The sequence below is a fragment of the Watersipora subatra genome, chromosome 5, assembly GCF_963576615.1.
Source record: "Watersipora subatra chromosome 5, tzWatSuba1.1, whole genome shotgun sequence".
Taxonomy (NCBI): domain Eukaryota; kingdom Metazoa; phylum Bryozoa; class Gymnolaemata; order Cheilostomatida; family Watersiporidae; genus Watersipora; species Watersipora subatra.
The window spans coordinates 36,048,009-36,069,118 of NC_088712.1; the positions used below are offsets into that span (position 1 = coordinate 36,048,009).

General features: G+C 35.2%; 1 protein-coding gene across 1 annotated transcript; it reads right to left on the reverse strand.

Moving 5' to 3' along the window:
• Window positions 1-491: 491 nt before the first annotated feature.
• On the reverse strand, window positions 492-18,014 carry LOC137396557 (uncharacterized). The gene is made up of 6 exons (XM_068082869.1): window positions 17,903-18,014; window positions 14,842-14,938; window positions 12,844-12,913; window positions 8,797-8,920; window positions 7,471-7,596; window positions 492-1,219 (listed from the first exon to the last, which is right to left on the reverse strand). The coding sequence occupies exons 1-6, from the start codon at window positions 17,943-17,945 to the stop codon at window positions 1,047-1,049; spliced, it is 633 nt and encodes a 210-aa protein (XP_067938970.1). The 5' UTR covers window positions 17,946-18,014; the 3' UTR covers window positions 492-1,046.
• Window positions 18,015-21,110: the final 3,096 nt, after the last annotated feature.

Below are 21,110 nucleotides of genomic sequence, written 5' to 3' on the forward strand. Positions count from 1 at the left end.
TTATTAAATTATACACATGCAATACGTTATGTTCGGGTTTGCTCTTAATATTAAAATTATATCATTATGCTACGTAAGCAATTTTGCTTGAAAGTGTAAATGTGTAAAATTGACACTAAAAATGCTCAGGTTTGGCATCCCTCTCAGGAAAACGATTTGCTGAGAGATCAGTTAGTCTGCTTCCATGTGGGTTTAAAGCGGCATAATGCACTCTTTTCTGTTTTTGCCATAAATAAGCAACCTACTGGAGCAAATACAACTTTAAGTATGAAACTCAAAAAACTAATTTTTGAAGATTCGTGTTAACTTGATTTATATTTAGGCAAGCACTTGTAAGAGATAGAGATGCTCGCGACTGAATGTTAGATACGCAAAACTAATAATAGTCTGATAATATTTTTGCAGGTTGGTCATGACTAAAATGTAATGATAACTCCCTTCATACAAAGACACTCAATGCCTCACACTTCTCCCAATCATGCATTTGACAGTTTGGTCCAAATAAGCTTTATTGAGAAGTTCAAAAATGTACAACAGTAATGGTGTAGATACACAAGTGGATATCATATGTCTATGGATATCATATGTCTATAGCGACTACTTTGCTAGTTTAAAACATACCTTTACACAGGCTTAATAAATACTATTATACTGTTATATATATGTAATGAACACAGTATTCTCTATTTATCAATGTTTTTACAAAAACATAGAAAATGAATGCCAGACATTTAATTGCTACAGCATCAAATAACTAATAGCCTAATTTAATGTGGCAAGACATGCGGAGGCAGTTGGATGTGCTAAAAGGGCAGTTTGCATACGTATCCATGAAAACTGAGAGTAAATATGAAATAGAATGTGTATGACAAGCATTGTCTAACAGGACATGTCAAAAAATGAAAAAAATATGACTTCCACATGAGTGAAATTGTCAAACGATGGGCGCGAGAGACAATATCATGTTAATTATGTAGAAATAGTACATGAGCAATGATATAGGAGATTGTAGGTGCTTTAAGCTATGCGTAAACAGATTATACCGGCTAGCAGCGACAGCCCTGCTCGTCTCTAGAGTCGACAGAGTCAGAATCTAATAGAGAAACGTTTCTGTTTCCGTTAGTAACTTTGTTACCGAATGTATCATACACTTGAGCGTGTGAATCCTCAATCCGTGATATCATGCCCAAGGCGACCTTTTCAAAGCCTTCTTCCACACCTAAAAAATTAACTATATCTTATATACCGAGTTTGATGCCTCTAACATGCTGACATGCAGGACTGCCTGTTTGAGTTGATGATTAGAAGAATGCAGTTAAATCAGCTGCACAAGACAACATACAAAAAACATAAAGTTACGAAATGTCTCTCCATAGAAATATTGCTCGGAATAACGAAAGAAGCTTCTAGAAACAAAAGGTCAAAAAAACAAAAAACCCAAAAAAAACTTTCATTTTTAATTTACTGTGTGTTTGAAATTTAATTTGTGAGTTCAGTTTTGTACTTTGTGTTCTCTTTCAGCTGTCACTCGTTTGTCGCATCCTCTCAACTCCTCGGACTACCATCATCCAACTTCCTAGTTGTCGCTAAGCCTAGTCTAGTTGGCCAACAAAGGTAAACTAACAAACCACTTGTAGTTTTTATTCGTTATTTTTCTGTTATTTCGTCTTTCCATGAGAACTTTTTATGTTTATTATGTAGTAATTTAATTCTAACATGTATTTGTTACAAATTTTAACCAATATTTATAACTTAAACAAATATTATGCCCGAGATTTTTTGGGGCTTGAATTGGATTGAAAAAGTATTTAAAAGGTAAAATGCGCTCCAACTTACAGAATTTTCTGCTTATGAAATAATTTACAGAACAATTTATATTTGTAAATAAAGTTTCTACTGTTTATCAATAATAGAAAATACAATTTTTTCTAAAGGGCTCCAACCTTCTAACTAAAATTTTATCAGTGAAAACTGCCATTTATGAAAGCTGAGAGTTTAAGAGGTCTTATTAAAAACTGAATTAGCTAATCATTAAGAGCTATTAACAATTGTCAGTTGATCAAACTCAACAATCCGTTCACTCACTCGGATTACTAGTAATTACTAGATTAACTAATTAAACCTTCAAATAATTCAAAACAAATGGTTTTTGATTCACGAAAAAAATAGCGAATGTAAAAAATCAACCATGTTTTCAAAAAACTTCTGTCCAAAAAACTTAATTAATATTGATGTGATATAGTCATTTCAGTAGCATTTGGTAGAAAATTGTCTACTAATAACTTTCTATGTATAGTTCATGAAAATCAAACAAATGGCTTTTGGGTTATGACCAAAATATTTAGAGCAAAACAACAACAATATCTTTGAAGTTAATTTAATTCGCTCACAGGAGGGTAAACTCTGAAAATAAACTTGCCCAGCAAAGGGTTAAACCTTCAAACAATTTTACTTCGTGTTTACACCACAAAACTTTGCATTGATTTTCAAGTGAAAATTAAGGATGCGCGTTATACACGACTAAATTCAGTTAGTCACATAGAGTGGTACTGCCCCATAAATCTCTATTGCGGCTACAGCGTACAGTGCCATCATTATCAAAACAAAATGTACATAAAAGTTTTCATAGCAACACCGTTTGCCGCTTTGACAAGAAAAATTATGAACATTTTTGATGAATCTGATGAAGTTAGAAAGGAAATAGAAAGGCTTAAATCGTAAATTTCATTTGGGGAATTTGCTCACACTAACAGCACACTTTATCGATGCTTTAGGTTGTCAATAATTTTATTGCATAGCCATATGTCTTCATCAGTAATTCGACAGTGTTTCATGTCGAAGTTGGAAAGTGCAAAAAAAGTTTTGATAATTTTGATTTACATTTCATTTATATACGAATAAATACAGCAAATCCAAACTGAGCCCAACATTCACTGAATATGATTTCACTTCAGCGCTAATAACTCTACAAGTGTTGTTTTTGAAATTTGAGTAAGGAATATCTCAAAACCTGTCAAAGTTTACAAAAAATACAGCCACAACTAATACCAGGCTTTTGAACAATGTTTTCTTTGGGATCTCATCATATTAAATAAAAAAACTCTAGTTCAACGATTTCAAATCAGACCCTCTAAAATTTGATAATAACAGTGCATCTTCTGCGCCCGGACACCATCTTTTACACTACAAACTGAGTTCACAAGTTTGAATCCAAAGAAACATCAATATTAAATCTACCCTGTCAACAAGTGAGCTAGACTCGCTCTAGACCGGCAAATAACTCAGTGAACAGAGGCAACAGCACAGCACCCTAATCTAAATATTTATAAACATTCATAAACATAACTGGGACAATGATTTATGACACTTCAGAAGCTATCGTCTATCAACACTCGATGGTCAACTACATCGGTGTCAGCTGGTTTGTGTGAGCTTCTTATCGGACACTAAAGCAGACTCAAAATAAATGCAGCATAACATTTTTAAGTAAAAGCCTCAAGAGAAGACAACTCTTTCTAAAGAACATCTAAATAGTGGATTTATATGCAAGTCACTAATTAGGAAAATCTCATCAAGTTTAAACCAGCCACTATTATGTTTTAAACAAGGTAACATTGTTATAAAGAAAATAAATGGCGTGCAGATGCGGACTTACAACTGAGGGAACCAAGGCACACAGTTTTCTTTTTTAAATAGGGTGGAGCCATTCGTGGTTCAGCCATGACAGTGGCTTCATGTCGGTATAGTGCCTCTCCAATATTCTCAAAAATAATTTCACAAAGTTTTTCATTGGTAAAAACTGACCATAAAATTCACGATTTTTTACAATCTGCTACCCGTGTGAGAAAGCCATCATCTGATTTATTTTTCTAAGTAAGTTCTACAGACTTTGCACTGAACACCATCAATGATCCTTGTGTGACCCCAAACCTTGCACTACTGATCATATGTCGACACTCGAGCTACTAGACCATGGCTGTGGCATACCAAACAGCTTCATAGAACTCTTCTCACCAGATGCACGCTAGATAATGACAATTGTTGCTACCAAAATAACTAAGTATTTACATATCAACTGAGCAACCAAAATATCCTTACAATTTACCTGACAACTTCATTTAAAATTCCTTATCAACTTTAACTGTTTTGCCCTTACAATACCGGCCTCGTAATTTCTTTTATATATTATTTTATATGCTAATTTTGATTATTAATCTTACCCCCTTCCCTGAAATATATTAGCCATATTAGGTTGGTTAAGTTAATTAAAAGTATATATGAATTATAGTTGATTTCAAACTCAAACTGAAATAAAACCTTAGAGTTATAGGGATATATTTATTTGTTCAAACTGCTGCCTCTAACATGGCTGATATAGCCAAATTCATCGTCACTTCAAATCACAACTTTCTACAAAATAATTTTTCGCTTCAGGTAGCCAAGCAGATCAAAAATAGGCATTTGTTATGATTTATGAAGTATTTTTTTCATTTGCAAGATTTGGCAAAAGCACAAGTATAAACCCATATAAAAGTCTAAGAAATGATAAAATCAACTTTAATAATAACATGAAGTAACAATATTAGATAATAATAAATATTGTGGAAAAACTTCAGTGATTGGATGAGCCTGAGCTGAGCTTGTTTTTACAGCCTATCCACATTTGATGAGCCTGTTCGCTATAGTCATTATTTTGAAAGGCGATAGAAACTGAATCATAAAGAGAGGACAACTTTATTATATTTTAAGCATATCCACTATGTATGCGCCTAATAACTTTAAAATTAATATTACTAGCACTCAAACGCGTGAGAATAAATTAATAATAATAATAATAAATGATGATAATAATAAATATATAGTGCTACCGCTGTAAAGAAATCTGTACCATAATCAAATTTATAGAATTGTAGCCCAACTCAAAACATTTGTTACTCTACTTTATAATAAAAGAGGGTAATTTGATTCGAAAAATTTATAGCATTTTATCAAACAATTATGAAAATAATATAATAAATGTAAATAGCATCATTGCAAGGCAACAAATTCCTAAAGAGGGGACAACCCTTAAATACTTTAATAGCATCGATGGAGGCAGCAAAATCCTATAGAGGGGACAACCCTTAAATACATTAATTACACTCACTGTGCATCTTAAACTTGAAAAAGTAAATAAAATGATTCAGTATAATTATCAATAACTTCAAAATTCTGTTTTAGTTGTAACCTGAGATAAAATATAAATTATATAATTTTAATGAACTTAAACCGTCCTAATATGACTGACATATTTCAGAGAAGGTTGTAAGATCAACGGATCGAATTAGATTAAAACTGATGGAATGCTCAACTACAAAATAAAAAACATAGGAGACTCGAGTTTTGATTGTGATTGCTTGGACACCTTAAAAACTGGCTAAACAAAAAAGAGGAAACTTCGGCTACCCTCAACAGATGAGAAGAAAAGAGGAAACTTAGGCTAACCTCAAATGATGAGAAGAAAAGAGGAAACTTAGGCTAACCTCAACTGATGAGAAGAAAAGAGGAAACTTAGGCTAACCTCAAATGATGAGAAAAAAAGAGGAAACTTAGGCTAACCTCAACTGAGGAGAAGAAAAGAGGAAACTTAGGCTAACCTCAACTGATGAGAAGAAAAGAGGAAACTTAGGCTAACCTCAACTGATGAGAAGAAAAGAGGAAATTTAGGCTAACCTCAACTGAGGAGAAGAAAAGAGGAAACTTAGGCTAACCTCAACTGAGGAGAAGAAAAGAGGAAACTTAGGCTAACCTCAACTGATGAGAAGAAAAGAGGAAACTTAGGCTAACCTCAACTGATGAGAAGAAAAGAGGAAACTTAGGCTAACCTCAAATGATGAGAAGAAAAGAGGAAACTTAGGCTAACCTCAACTGATGAGAAGAAAAGAGGAAACTTAGGCTAACCTCAACTGATGAGAAGAAAAGAGGAAACTTAGGCTAACCTCAACTGATGAGAAGAAAAGAGGAAACTTAGGCTAACCTCAACTGATGAGAAGAAAAGAGGAAACTTAGGCTAACCTCAACTGATGAGAAGAAAAGAGGAAACTTAGGCTAACCTCAAATGATGAGAAGAAAAGAGGAAACTTAGGCTAACCTCAACTGATGAGAAGAAAAGAGGAAACTTAGGCTAACCTCAACTGATGAGAAGAGTTATAGCAGTTTTATGAGTTATAGCAGTTTTCATCTTGCAACAAATAAGCCAATGACATAAAATATATGTTCAACAAAGCAAAATGATTGGCTAAGCATGGTCAACAGAGCAATATGATTGGTTATACACCTACTACAACCACATCCAGCGACCCAACCTCAACTAGCTGACCCCATGCCTAGTTACAGAGACCTGAACTCGACACAACAGATGAGCAAACAGCTCATTTGCAAGTTTAATTAACAACTTGTCGATGACAATGGTTACTACCTCATAAAACTCTTAAAAATATTAATTCTTGCCAGCTATTTACAGCTAATGCTAGATGTTTGAAAACCGGCCTACCATCACCAACGCTTTATACTGTTTCCTTTTAAAAAGCAATTGAATACAGTGTTCCATCACAATGGAACAGGTTTCCAATGAGCCTAACCTAGGACACTTATGTATTCGCCTCATCGAACTTTCGCGTTTGTGCGAAGTCATCCTCTCGCCAAAAAACTTCATGTGCGAAACGAAACTATCATAACAAACGAGCGAAATCGCGAAATTAAATAGCTTTGTTCATTGATAGTCCAAGAAACAAATGTCAGCAAACGATCAAATTGCATTATCGACCTCGCCCACACCATTTTACTTGCGGTTCACAATTACAAACTAGTCCCCAATTGAATCTTTTTCTTATCGGTGAACTGAACCTGAGGAATCTAATTATGTTTGTTCCATGGCATTTATTTTCACATCACTATATTTCTGCACTCATCAGAGCTGCGAAATTAAGTTGCAGCGAAATTTTACTCTGTACGCTACTCACAAAACTAAATACTAGCGAAATATAAGCGTCCAATGGTATGTGAAATTTCAATATTTAGTAGCCTTAAAAGAAATGGCAAGAGCCACTTGTTAAACCTGAATTAACTACAAGTAAGATCAGACTTTTTCTAATTTTAACGAGGTGGAAGTTATCTTCATTACCGAGTTATGCCAACTACTGAGTGTGTGGGCTTCATCATAACTTAATTTGGTAAAAATTAAACTTTAATTTTTTATTCAACCAGTATTGTAACTATATTTATTTTTTGCTCAATTTTATATTTTTACTAATAAATAAAATAAAACACACGCACAAACACATATAATCTATGGAGCACTAACCTAACACGAAACCGCTACTAAAAATAGTATCATGATGTATAGAGGTATCCTAGTTTACTATAAACAGAACCTGTTGTCTTTGATAGAGAAGACAACTCTGAAAGCTACAAAACTATTTTAACAATTACCCTGATTAGACAGAGCTGACATCTCCACCAATTCTGCGCCGATATGCATAGCATATTCTTCGGCAGTTTCCCTTGACACCTGCCGCTTGTCAGTTAAATCGCACTTGTTACCAAACAGTATCATGGCTAAAATAGAAGAATGAACCTGTTACTAAACCTACAGCGTCGTTAGAAGTTATGCAACATCTCACATTTTAGCGACATTTGCTGGTAGTGATGATATAAATCATATAATGTTATTCGCTTATCGTATTCTCAACAAATTAATTTTGTGATATTATTGCAAGATAACAGCTCTTAATATAATTGGGGAGCCCTGAAAAGGGTGATTGGTGGTGTGTAAAGTGGCTGGATTACCATTAACACTTGATAACATGATGACACCAAATCAACCACCTCTGCTATGAAATGAGATCAAAAGGCTTTGGGTTTATTTGCTAGAACAAGGAAAATGTTCTGCGTCTAACGATGCATGTCTAACGATGCATGCATGCACAATATGTGGTAATTAAATGGATTAACATGGCTTCCGCGAGGCTACCAAGATAAACAAAGGCATGAATGATTAGGTAGTCATGTAAGTTTTGACAGCACTCTAGCTAGAAAGATGCCCCAGAACTTGTAAATAAATCTCTATTATAAGAGTGAGTTGTGTCCACCTGTCTGAAACCTCGCTAAGAGTATAAAAAGAAATGATTGCACAGAAATCCCACCCAGATATGCCTTTATACCAACTGCAGCACTCAACTACCTTGCTGAATTGAAGAATAATTGTACACATAGTTATTATATCCGGCCATCTATCACGGGGTGAGGGACTGACTGCCTGGGTGCTAGTAAACATGGGAAGTAAAAGGAGGAACATGTGCTCAGTAAGAGCACAAGTGCAAACTAGTTTCAATAGGTCATGTTTTGAACAACCAGGGGTAGTTTTAATCAAATGAGGAACTAGGAAAATTAACTGCTTCCCAAACGGCAATAATGACTAAATCCTGAGAGCCAATCAAATTCAAAGTTCATCACTCTAGATGGCCTATGGGCCGCATTCAAAGTTCTATAAAGAACAATAACCAAATCAGAAGGAAATGAATCACATCGAACAAAAGGAACTAATTTCTGGTATTGATACCATATGTAACATTGAACCTTGTCTGCGTGGCCTTCCTTGTACAAACAGAGATTATATCACGTTTATTTGTATAGCAATAGTTAGCAACAATTGACACCTGCTTGCGCGTGTCATGACTAATAGCACAAAAGCATCCTGCGCATTCAGACTACGAAAAAGACATAGCTAACAGGTAGAATACTAACTGTGACACTTACCTACAGGTTTGTCAACATTCTGGATGAGTTCTCGCACCCAAATCTTTACAGCATCAAAACTCTCCATATCTGTGATGTCATAGACTAGAATAGCAAAACTTGCCTTTCTATAGAACATGGGGGCCTGTAGCAGACAATCAGCATTTATAAAAGTGGAAGCTATAAAACATGCAAACAAACTTTGGTTCTTGGACAGTGGTGATACTAGATAATATAATAGACCACCGGAGTGGTGGCAGATAGCTTAATACAACGCTAAGAGAGGACTCATATTTTTATGATTAGACAGAGCTAACTATTAAAGCTGAAATACTCCGGCGAAACGCACCGGCGAAAAATTCCAGGGAAACACTCTGGCAAAATACTGGTTCTGTAAAACTGTAACTTTGAATGACATCGAATTTGTATGCACTGCTTGATGTTCACATTTGTTGCTATATCATAATTCAAAATGAAAAAATAAATTTGCAAACAAAAAACAACATTGTAACAAAAACGAAGTTGACTCAAAGTAATATAAAGCATCAAAAAATAAAAATTTGTTGAAAGCGAAGTTGGGAAAATCTTACTCTAAAAAATATATATCTAATATTAATAGCGTATAACAGAGATGTATGAATGCAGATGAAGAACATAATACACTGCTCGCAGTTTAACTCTCAAGATAGCGGCGATTGCAAGGTTGACACCATCTGTAGTCCCTTATTTTGCCAACTAACCATCCCAACTATACCAAGAGTTATATACAAGGAAGTGTGTTATATTATGATTTCACAACTGGATGCTGAATCAACGCACAAAGAGTTGCGTACAAGGAAATGTGCCATACCATCAAGATATGTATCACTGATGCTAGCAGATTTTTGTAACAGAAGTACATGCTGGAAGTAAAACTTTCGATTCCCCAAAATAAAGGAGTGTTTTCTAGTAGGCTGTATGATAAACCGATGTAACTTGCTGCGTACTTTAGACTAGCACGAGCCTCATGATCAGATCAGATGAGTGTCCTGTCAGATACGAATAGGTCACACTCATCACTCACAACCTGACAGATGTAGTAATATGTAATACGCCTATAGATACAGACATCAATATGACTGCATCTATTATGTAAGCGCAAAGGTTAATGCGTAGATTCGGTCAAAGGTATTTGTGGCAGTTTTATGAGGATAGTAACCCTGTGATGGACAGAGAAGCCGTCTGTTAGCCTATCTTGCTTTCAATTAGTCCAATAACTAGCTAGGATAGCATCTCCCTTCTTCTATGGGAACAAAGATAAATACTTCCTGGTACCATTTGAAAAGTGGAAATGCTCTCGACTAGAACTCTTTTCAGACTTCTTTCTTTTCCTATGTTTACATTGTGCAGAATCATTCGAGCAACTTTTGGAGATTACGAAAGCCTCGAGTGATAACCAGTTGGCACTAAAAACACTGCTGCAATTTTGATCGGGCGCATTTACGTCTGTTAGCCATGATATATAAAAAATGTAATGTTTTTTCAATGCTAAACCGAAACTTCAGCCTATCAACCCTCATAAGACGCTGAAAGGGCAAACTGATGAAGACGAATGACCAGAGCAGAACCTTGTACAATCTGCTCAGGAGTAGGTTAGTTCATGGACCTATCTCAGTTTATAAAGATTTGCTAGCTACAATCTTCTCTAACTGTATGGAAGCCCACTATTATCCTTTCGAAGGAAAAATAATTCCTAAAAAGGATATCTTTTAAAAAAAAGATCTTTGACTATTTCATAGTAAAGCCACATTAAATAATTTGGGATCGATGAGAAAAATATAGCCTCTCTGTGGACAAGAAAAGATTGGCCTCAGTACGAAAATTTCAGAAAAATCATTCACGAAAAGAGGTAACGCGGACCAATTTTGAACATCATGCATAGACAGCAAATCCTGACTACACCAGTAGCCAATACGCATTAAGACTTTGTTGCAGTGATTTTATCAGTGACCAATTGTTTTGCAATGAATACACATTTTATATGCCCCCCCCCTCCTCTCTGTTGTCATTCATTTGACTCACTAATAACTAACGAGTAAAGTAAAATGAATGAGGCAAGCATTGATCCTCTATCATGGCTGTTGGCTCCATATCAAATGCTATCCGCATTACTTAGGTACACACACCCTATTCATATGACGGAGACAAAAGCATTCTTTACTAGGCTTTTGGCAAGATTATATAGTACTAGGGAAACAAGATTAAATCTCTTTTACTAACCCCCTTGAAGCCCATACAATCAGTTGGCAGCATTATATTGACTACTATTACAGCCTTCAAATACTATGACTAAATTCCAATGCATGGGAAGAACCCATGGAGGAACTCCTAGGTACCCGAATTGTATAACATCAATTAGACACTGTGAATGATTCCAGTATGGCTCAATATTTTATCCGCATTTTCTGTCTTTTTCGGTCTCTCTTTGAGAAACTGGAGGAATTTGTAACGCTGACAAAATATGCCATTTATCAAACTATAGATCAAAAATATCAAACTAAAGCAAAAAATATTTCAAAGAGCGCTTACACTGATTACAAACAGCTTCGTCGTTTTGAGCAACAAATTTAGCGGTTTGTTTTTGTCTCGTACATAGTTTATATCAGAGCCAAGTAAAGAAAGTCACAGAAGGTATAATAAAAGCCAATTCACCAGAAATGTGCTATATTTGTCTAGGTGTTTTCTGTCTGTCCTGTCTATATCACTATGGTCATAGACACAAATGAAATCTGTTAGTGTCAACTAAATTTGTAGTCTGTTAGTACTATCTACAGACATACTCTGTTAGTACTAACTACTCATACCCTACGCATACACTACGAATACACTACGCATACACTACGCATACACTACGCATACACTACGCATACACTACGCATACACTACGCATACACTACGCATACACTATGCATACAATGCGCATACACTATGCATACAATGCGCATACACTATGCATACAATGCGCATACACTATGCATACACTACGAATACACTACGCATACACTACGCATACACTACACATACACTACGCATACACTACACATACACTACGCATACACTACTCATACACTACACATACACTACACATACACTACGCATACACTGCACAAACGCTGCGCTCTCAAGTTACAATGTCCCTGTTACACGATTTTTTCGTCTTATGATGTGGAACACGATATTTTTTGTCCCATTCATCTGACATTTTACAATGCTTACACTCTCTCTCTCAGTTCAGCATTATTCGTTATAGGTTATGAAAAGAACCAAAAACAATCGATGATAAAATTTTAGTCAACGACAATGTTCACGTTTAGTTTAGTAAAATAAATACTAAAGCTCACCTATAAATATGTGTTTAGTAAGGTAAATTCATTGAAGTTAAATTCAAGATTTATGTTAAACATCTGTCTCAAAGATTTCTCAAACGTTCTATGTGCAGAACTCCCTGCGGTACGTACTCAACTCAATATACATACTGTAATGTGACACTTTATTACAGATCATAACCACTAAATACTCCAAAGTTACTGCAGGTAGCTAATACTAACTATAGTTACTAAGGTTAACATAGTTAGTATTTTTATTACTAATTTTTAATGTTTTTAATATATACAGTACGTATATAAAATTTTGACTTTTTTCCATAAGATGTTTTTATTAGATAATTACTATGGGTTTCTATACCCTGTCCAGTCTGTTAGCACTAACTATAGATATAGTCTGTTGGTACTAAACACAAATGCAGTCTTTAACCATAAATACAGATGTCATATGAAGGTCAAGGCTTTCTCTACATGCCCTCAACTAAATAGGCAGAAATGTAAAGCAAAGCAAAAGTGGAAAAATCCTCACAGAAAACAGGACTTTGGGGCTGATGTTAATGCATCAGACATTTTTGATAACGAGTACGTATCCACTAGTTACTGTTCAAATTCATAAAAGGAAATATGGGAAGCAAAGCACCTGCTTACTTGTCAGCATTACGTACACTCTTACGTTGCATGTGTTAGTGTCTGACTTATATCTTACCATAGCTTTGAACCGCTCCTGCCCAGCTGTGTCCCATATCTGTAGATGCACCTTGTATCCATTGACAACACTGCAAAAGAACCATGCTAAATAGAAAAATGCTAGTTCCCCTTCTTCGCTGGCCTGTTTGAAGCGAGAAACGGATCCACAAGTAGTAAATAAAGGTGTCAACAGCAATAGCAATCCTTAGTAGATAGAGTATGTTTACTCGTTTGCTGTTAAACAGCCGCGTTGCACGAACAATATCTCTGTGATGTTGACTGCACATGTCTATGCCCTGTGACAGGAGAACCTCAATGACTGAAGACATGCCCAGTTGGATAGAGCAATTTAAGGTTGGATTTCATTCCTGTCACCACCAGTGGCCTTTATTGAGAGTTGAACCCCAGCCTGTTGTTTGAGCCTCTCTAAAAACCGCGCTAGCGCTGGTAAGTCTGCAACAAAACTATTTGTAGACTTACTATCTGTGACACTGTCTTGTCACTAAGCCTGCAATAGCACTGACATATCTGTAAGAACACTTGCAGCTTGCGATAACGTTGATACATATTTGATAGTGCTGACAGGTGTCTGGTAGTACTGACAAGTATTCGAAAGCGCTGAGAGATGTTTGATAGCACTGACAAGTATTAGACAGTGCTGTCAGGCGTTTCATAACTTTGACAAGTATTTGACAGTCATGACAGGTGTTTAATAGCATTGACAGGTATTTGACAATGCTGACAGGCACTTCATAGCATTGACAAGTATTTGACAGTAGTGACAGGTTTTTGAGAGCACTGAAAAGGTTTTTGACAGTACTGACAGATGTTTGAGAGCACTTAAAATTATTTGACAGTGCAGACAGGTGTTTCAAAGCACTCAAAAGTATTTGAAAGTACTGGCAGATGCTCCATAGCACTAACACAAACAGCTCAGTTCACCATTCCTGTTTATGATATGAATCAACTGTAATCACACCATGTCAGCTCATACACGTTTCCATGACAGGCACCATGCAGGTTTTGAAGTTGTGAATAAATTGTGTTACCGTGCGAATTAAAGCGTTTCTATGGACGTTTGCATGATGCGGATTGACTCTGGCACCTTGTTGAAAAAAGGTAAGGAACTGTATGCTATAACTTAACAAATAGCGATGCAGTTAGCGCCGCAAACACCTGAAACTCAATAGAGAACGGACGACGGAAGTATTGAAAATGCTTTAAACTGAATAGCTGGCGCTGTATGTTAATGCGCATCATTCGCCAGTGCTGTTTCCATAATTCGCAAACATGATGGATCCGATAAGTTTTGCGAATCGTAAAACTCGCTTAGCGTACAGATTTATGCGGATTGACTCAAATTTGCAAATCATGCTGGTCATGGAAACTTAGTGATATTGAGCTCGGCATCATTCGTGACCATAGTTTTCATTGCTACACGAGCACAGCAGGCAGGGATTAAGTGACAGTCATCACTGTTATCTATTTGACACGATAAACAGACATATGGCCTTGAGCTTCAGCCTAGTCATATTCTTCACTAATAACGTTTCAACTGCATAATGCTCAACTCACACTTTCTGGTTTTAAAGGAGCGACTATTATTTCTAAACCTTAAAAAATCGATAACTCTGTCAAGGTAGTTTGAGAAAACGAATACTAACAGTTCATCTATGGTAGGTTTTGCTCGACAACAGTCAAACTGACTTACATGGCATGTCCTACCAACATATTTTGACACACTAAACCATAACAATCATTGTTATGCATTCCAAAAGCATAAACAGAATGTCATGTCCCAACATGTGATGCAAAAATCACCAATATCAACTGTTGCGTGTTTAGTACTGAATTTCCATGGTGAAGCTATTATACTAGTACATATCAAACAAAAAGAAAAAAAACTTATTATTGCTGTAGCGACTGAGACATAAAAATTGTTCATGCAGTATACTGGCACCAAAAGGACTTGGTTTATATCGGGAAACAATGCTAAACAAAATAGTTTAAGACCTACATTTTATATGATGAAAAAGCTGCACCTATCGTTGACTCTACTCTACTCTCAAAGACATTCTCCACACATCTTTTCACCACACTGGTCTTCCCAACACCTGCAAAACATATCACACTCGCTTTGACAATGGTTTTCCCAACACCTGCAAAACGTGTCACATTCACTTTGACACAAATGGCTTCAAACTGCAGTATACGTCATGGTTTTGACACTAGCCTTGTACAAACCGTTGTACGCATTTATGTAGAGCAAATCAAGCGAGCCCAACTAGTGGGTTGTCTGCTTTCAACACCGGTAACCGATGAACTTACGTGGAGCAACTGGGAATTTAGCTTGGATGCCATACTTTAGACTAAACTGAATACAAGAATTTAAATGGTACCTGCACTACATGCAATCTTATCAGCACTTATATTGTGTGCTTGACCATATCAAGATAAACACGACACATGTTCGAAGATTATGAACATTATCACAAATTTAAGTATTCCATCTCGAAGGGGCTCTGTTCTTTTCACTTCATTCACACCGTTATAAACAATAGACATATCAATAAAATTACCAATGCGTATTGCTGTATACCAAATTGTTTCACCTTACAGTGAATCCCTTTATATCATAACCACACCATACTAATTTGCATCTTGAAATTGATGCAACTAAAAAAGGTTAGGAAAGTTTCAATTTGTTCTAAGCCATAAAACAAGTGTCCTAAGCACACAAAGACACCATTCTTTTGCAGTGCTCCATAAACAGAATACCAGCAGATATGCATGATTTGATAACTACAAGATTCTAAGAGCTGGTTTAGCCAGGCATATAATTCTGTTCAAACTTGAGAGCAAATAATATTTACTTTGAACTGAATTTCATGCCAGCAATATTGTTCAACTCAGTTCATATAAACTGAGTAGTTAAACAATAGCTGGCAGACAAATTTGAGTTCAGCAAAGTGATAACCACGATGCCATCCTACCGTTGCTGCTATCAGTAGTAATGAATGTTGTTAGTTGAGTTTGCTGAACAATTAATCTTTGCTAACATGGCTACAATGGTTGTGTCGTTATCATAATATCTGGTGGAACAATGGAGCCTATCCGAGTTTTTAGAGTAACGGAAGCTTATCGGCTGCATTTTTTGATATCTTGTTTTGAAGGTTGAATGTTTCTATGGTCAATACTTGCTGGAGTCTGAGGCAAAGAGAATTTTTAGCATTCAATATGCGAATATTCACATGTGTGATTTTGCAGATTGCGCATTCGAAGCTTCCCAAAATGACACAACTACCTTCATTAGGTAATATGAAAGCATTGAAGATGACCATTAAAGATAAACTACGGCGTTTTATTTAAACTACTAAAATTCCAAACTACGGGGTTTTCGTGATGGCTGCGATTAGCTGTTCGTTTTTGAGCTTTTAAGAGTTTGTAATCACATTTCCACATATTTGGCACTTACAACACAACAGCGTAAGACATGGTGAATCTTTTGATACCAAATAACTGTAATGTAAATTTTGTTGCAAGTCAACCTTAAAAGAACAACAGTAAAACCGTCTTATCGTTTTTCAGTTCTTCATTTTTAAATTTCTCATTTGGTAAATGTGCAACTGCCTGCAATATTATTATTGCAGGTAGTCACACAGTATGAAAGAGATTTTTGCGTGTAGCAAATTAAAACTAATTAAAATGTATTCTTAATGAAGATATTTGCCCAACATACAATGTTGTAAAATACAAACAGATCCTAGCATTCTAAACTGATGTGTAGAGGTTTGACTGTATGTGTTAGTATTAAATTCACTACAAACCAAGAGCTTTCAATAGCACAGGCAAAATATGGCTAAGTATAAGTGAATCTAGACCATAAGAGGCTTGAATCCAGGAAGACTATAAACTTGTGTTGTCACTTGCGACAAAGCAGAGCTAAACAATAGCAAGCATAATGGATGACTTGGCAGTCTTTTACTAAGACCTATTCATTACTAAAGCTTATTCATGTATTTAAATTCTTTGAGTTCTTTAATAAAAGCTAATTCCTCACAAGAATGTCAAACAAATTTAATCTCTTGAATTGCCTTTCACGAGTGAAGGCTGAATAAGTATTAAACATCTTTGTCTGATACAGTTTACATCATGTCGTTAATCTGGTCGTTATTGATATATGTTAGTTGACTGACATTAATGGAGTACATAACCATGAACACATTGAAATAGACAAACAAAGAGGTATTCCACTAAAATCAGGTCAGCTTGTTTTCAATTTTAGTGCGCGTCTTCAATACTTACGGAAAACAATGCCAGCAATAATCCAAGCCATTATATGTCCAAATCATGAGAATCATCGACAATGTTTGTAACAAAAATAAACTATTATAAAACATAACATACCATAAAAATCAATAAGGAAAAAGCTTTTCATACCCAAGTCATAACATAACTTTCCTGATTAGACAGCAGCTATAGGTAATTGTCTTAAATGTTCAAAATGAACTCTAGCCATCGTAAGCTACATCTTCATATATTTAGAAGAATATATTTGCAGCAAATATTTTGAGCATTTTTATAGATTCAAAGCAAGTCAAGTCGTTACTTTCAATCATAAAAGCTGCTCGAGCCGTCATAAAGTGTAGGCCCTTGATCCATACGTAAATTTGGCGAAAGATTATCACGCAGCCATTCAACGAAAAATTGAACGATACAAAACTTCGAGTTGATTTCGTACTCGATGTAAGCTATCATCCGAGTCTTTAGTAGAGTTAAGCTGACAATCAAAGAAGAAAAATGTGTGAACCTGTTTGGCAACTTCATTATCTCTATAATTTGGAGGCCGTTTGAACCTCAACTTCTTTTGACGTTGCATATAATTTATTCTTTTGAATAGTAACTAAATGAAAATTTTAAATGACTTGATCCAATTATTTAAATTTCTAACTTCAGTAAAAATACTATTTTTTGTTGCAATTGGTATGTTACAAAACGAACGATTTTAGTTAGCTTGTTCAAATGTTTAATTCAAAAATAGAAAAGTAATCAGTATTAGCATATAATATTAGTGTTACCTTGAGCACCGAGAACCACCGTTTTCGCTTCTATATTCTTCATTTTGCTAGTAAAAATGCGTTATGTAACTGCAGGCTCGCATTCGGCAACATGATCTGCACGCCATTTTCTGATCATGTGATCAGACGAATAACCCGAATTTGTGACCCTTGTGAACCGAGAGTGGTGTCATCACACCGAACCGGATGTGTATCGAGGCACTGTAAAGTTCTAGGGTACTGTAGCATGATAGTATCTCGCGTAGATCTGCATTCTCCTGAGCAACCAAAAGTTGAAGGTAAGAGTGACAGTACATGTTGATCGGTCTACCGTGAATGTAAAGAAGACTGCTAGATCAATAATAATTATCTGAAGAGTTCATATTGTCAGCAAAGTCATTATACAGTCAAACTTTTAAATGCGATGTTTATGTGTTGCAAATACTCCTTTTGGTGTTGGAGCAAGAAGTGTTGTTCTAAAAGAATGCACTGTATTTTGCTCAACTTATTCTATAACCTAAGCGCTTTTTACAGCTGTTTAATATATACTCCATGAAAATACACATAGCATTAGAACGAATACATCATATAAAACTACATATCCCCTACATATCCCCTATAAAACTACATATCCCCTACATATATGCTAAGTATACAAAACTAAACTGAGACACTAATAACAGTTATTTCATGCAAAGCATGTTGCCACACACCTAAATTACTAACCTTGGTTCTTGATGCAACTACAAAAGTGAAACAATGGCACTAAAGATACGTGATGGAAAGGAAAATGTTTTGGTTTGATCAACTTTTGCACACTCATATGAATTGCTGACGTATCAAACATAATTTTAGTGAGAGGAAGTCGCCTTGTATTTTGTACATTACGTAGTTTCAAATATTTTAATGCATATTTATTTTTAGCAAATAATTTTTAATAATGTCTGTGTTTACCAACAAAGAATATGCAGAGTTTAAAAGCTGATCAATATAATATATTGATCACATATTATGTGAAAGGATGCAACTCGCTGTGTGAGTTATTAAGATAGCCCTAGGAACCAAATAGTTATAGAAGAAGGCTTTTAGGGCTCTTAACCTTACAACATTTTCTTCAATTGTCTACCGGCCAATATGAGCCTGTATTATGTTGGTGCTTCACAACAAGAATGATAAACTGATGCCCCCAGGAGCCAACTGAGTTAAAAAAAATTTACAAAATTTATAAACAAAGTAGTAAGCAATTGTCATGCTAGTGTTTTTTGCAAATCAGCACATTTAGTTTATGTATTCAACTCCGTAACACAGTACTAGACACTCCGATAACATAAACCTCCTATAACGTAATTTCCATTTGTCGTAAAGAATTTATGTAAAGTTGTTACTTTTTATTACATAAGAATTTCTAAAAGACATACAGAGTCAGGTTGGTGCAAGTTCTCAAATTTGATTTGAATATCGAGAGTGCCATAGCTAGCCTTAAAATGTTGTTTGCTTTTTTGATGACTGGCATATAGGGGTATCTTTATTATACATACTGGTACCCTGACAGTATATAGCAAGTACCCTGGCAGTCTAGTGTGCCATGAGAGATCATCAGTTGCGCCAAAAAAGCTAAGGGAATAAGCAGCTGCACAAGTATTCAGATATACTTACTTTGTCAGTGATGAATTAATAAAGCGAGTTAGATGCTCAGAGAGTTGAATCTCAAATGGTGTGCTTTAGAAATCATAAAACATAAATGAATAAATTTTAACTTTTGTACGGAACTAGGCTTTTTTAAAATACATGCGCGTGCTATGAGCTGATAGCTTTGTTAATAAAGAAAGGCTATAAATAGCATGCTATACTTTGAATAACTCATAATAATTTCTATGAAACATTGTGAGGTTTTAGAACTATAAATATTTGGTGTAAATGTGTCTAATCAGAAAAAATTTTTCTCTTACCAATATCTGATTTCCTATGTTAGAAGTTCATCAATCATAAATAACTAAAAACTAGATAAAGATTTTAATAAGCTCCAATTAAACACAGCTTAAAATCATAGAGCTACTTGAGAACATTACTATTAGAGAGTACCTCTACAGAATATCTAGAACATGTGAAACGATAAGGATAAGAAGCAATCTACTCCAAAATGTGATTTTAACAGAATGTGCAGAGAAGCAAACTCTGAAAAAAGTAAAAAGAGGGGACAATTCCTACTTTAAATTTGTTAGGTTGCCCATGTACATTTAATTTTGCCTAATTTTGTTATACTCTGCTGGAGCCAACAGACTGTTCATTTTTGTGTTCAAATGAGTTTGATTATGGCTATTTAAAGATAAAGAATATAACGACACCTGAGATAAGCCAAATTATTTTGGTAAGATGTTCTGCTGCTACCTGAGAGATACTGCAAGACTGCATACATGATGCCCGAGATTGGCTAGAAAGACAGTTGTAATTGAAAAAGAGGTGCACATTCAGAATATCGACACATAGGAGAGGTTGTTTAAACACTCAAATTTAGCAACTGATAGTGCCCAAAAGAGGCAAGACAACTACCAAACTGAAGCTAAATATCTATTCAGGAGAGGACAACTTGTGTTGAAATCATAGAGAAAGTTATTGCAGATTGTATACAAATTTGCTGGATTAAAATGAAAGTTGGTTTTTGTGGAGGGTAAAGAGTTACTTTGTTGATTCAAAACATGTTTTATTTGTTATGTAAGGGACTCAGTCAAAAAGTGCTACAATTTACCTTATTATCCATTCAAGGAATGTTACATTACCGGGATTTTACACTATACCAACAGTAAAATACGTGTAAATTGTCTAATGTGTTCCAATACCTTTTCAAACTTACTTCTTACAAAAAGGAAAAACTTGACATAATTTTTTAATTTTTGAGTTGTACCATAACTGCAGTATAATTGGTTTGCATTGACAACTTCTCTCCTTTTTGCTGATCAATCTCATTGCTTTATAGACCATAATTACAGTAATTTTGCAACAAGTTGACGCGGAGCGCACATCTTCGACGTTCATTTACAATGATTTACTTATTTTTTTTAAACAGCAAAGTCTATCTTGTAATGTAGTAAACTTAAAATAATCGCAAACTGATTTAGCGAGCAAATTATAAAATGGGCAAGGATTTTACAAAGAGCCGTGAGAGAGCAACTCCATAAGCCATTATTTGAAATAGACTAAAGAAAAGACGATAGACATCATTAACGGGGAT

What these genes read in the sequence shown, in the direction of transcription:
- LOC137396557 (XM_068082869.1), bottom strand. Translation starts at nt 17,945, where the DNA reads ATGAAGAATATAGAAGCGAAAACGGTGGTTCTCGGTGCTCAAG. An exon ending in GCTTTTTCATCATATAAAAT is followed by an intron (nt 12,914 to 14,841) that starts GTAGGTCTTAAA and finishes GTTCTTTTGCAG; the next exon opens with TGTTGTCAATGGATACAAGG. An exon ending in GAATGTTGACAAACCTGTAG is followed by an intron (nt 7,597 to 8,796) that starts GTAAGTGTCACA and finishes CTTCTATTTTAG; the next exon opens with CCATGATACTGTTTGGTAAC.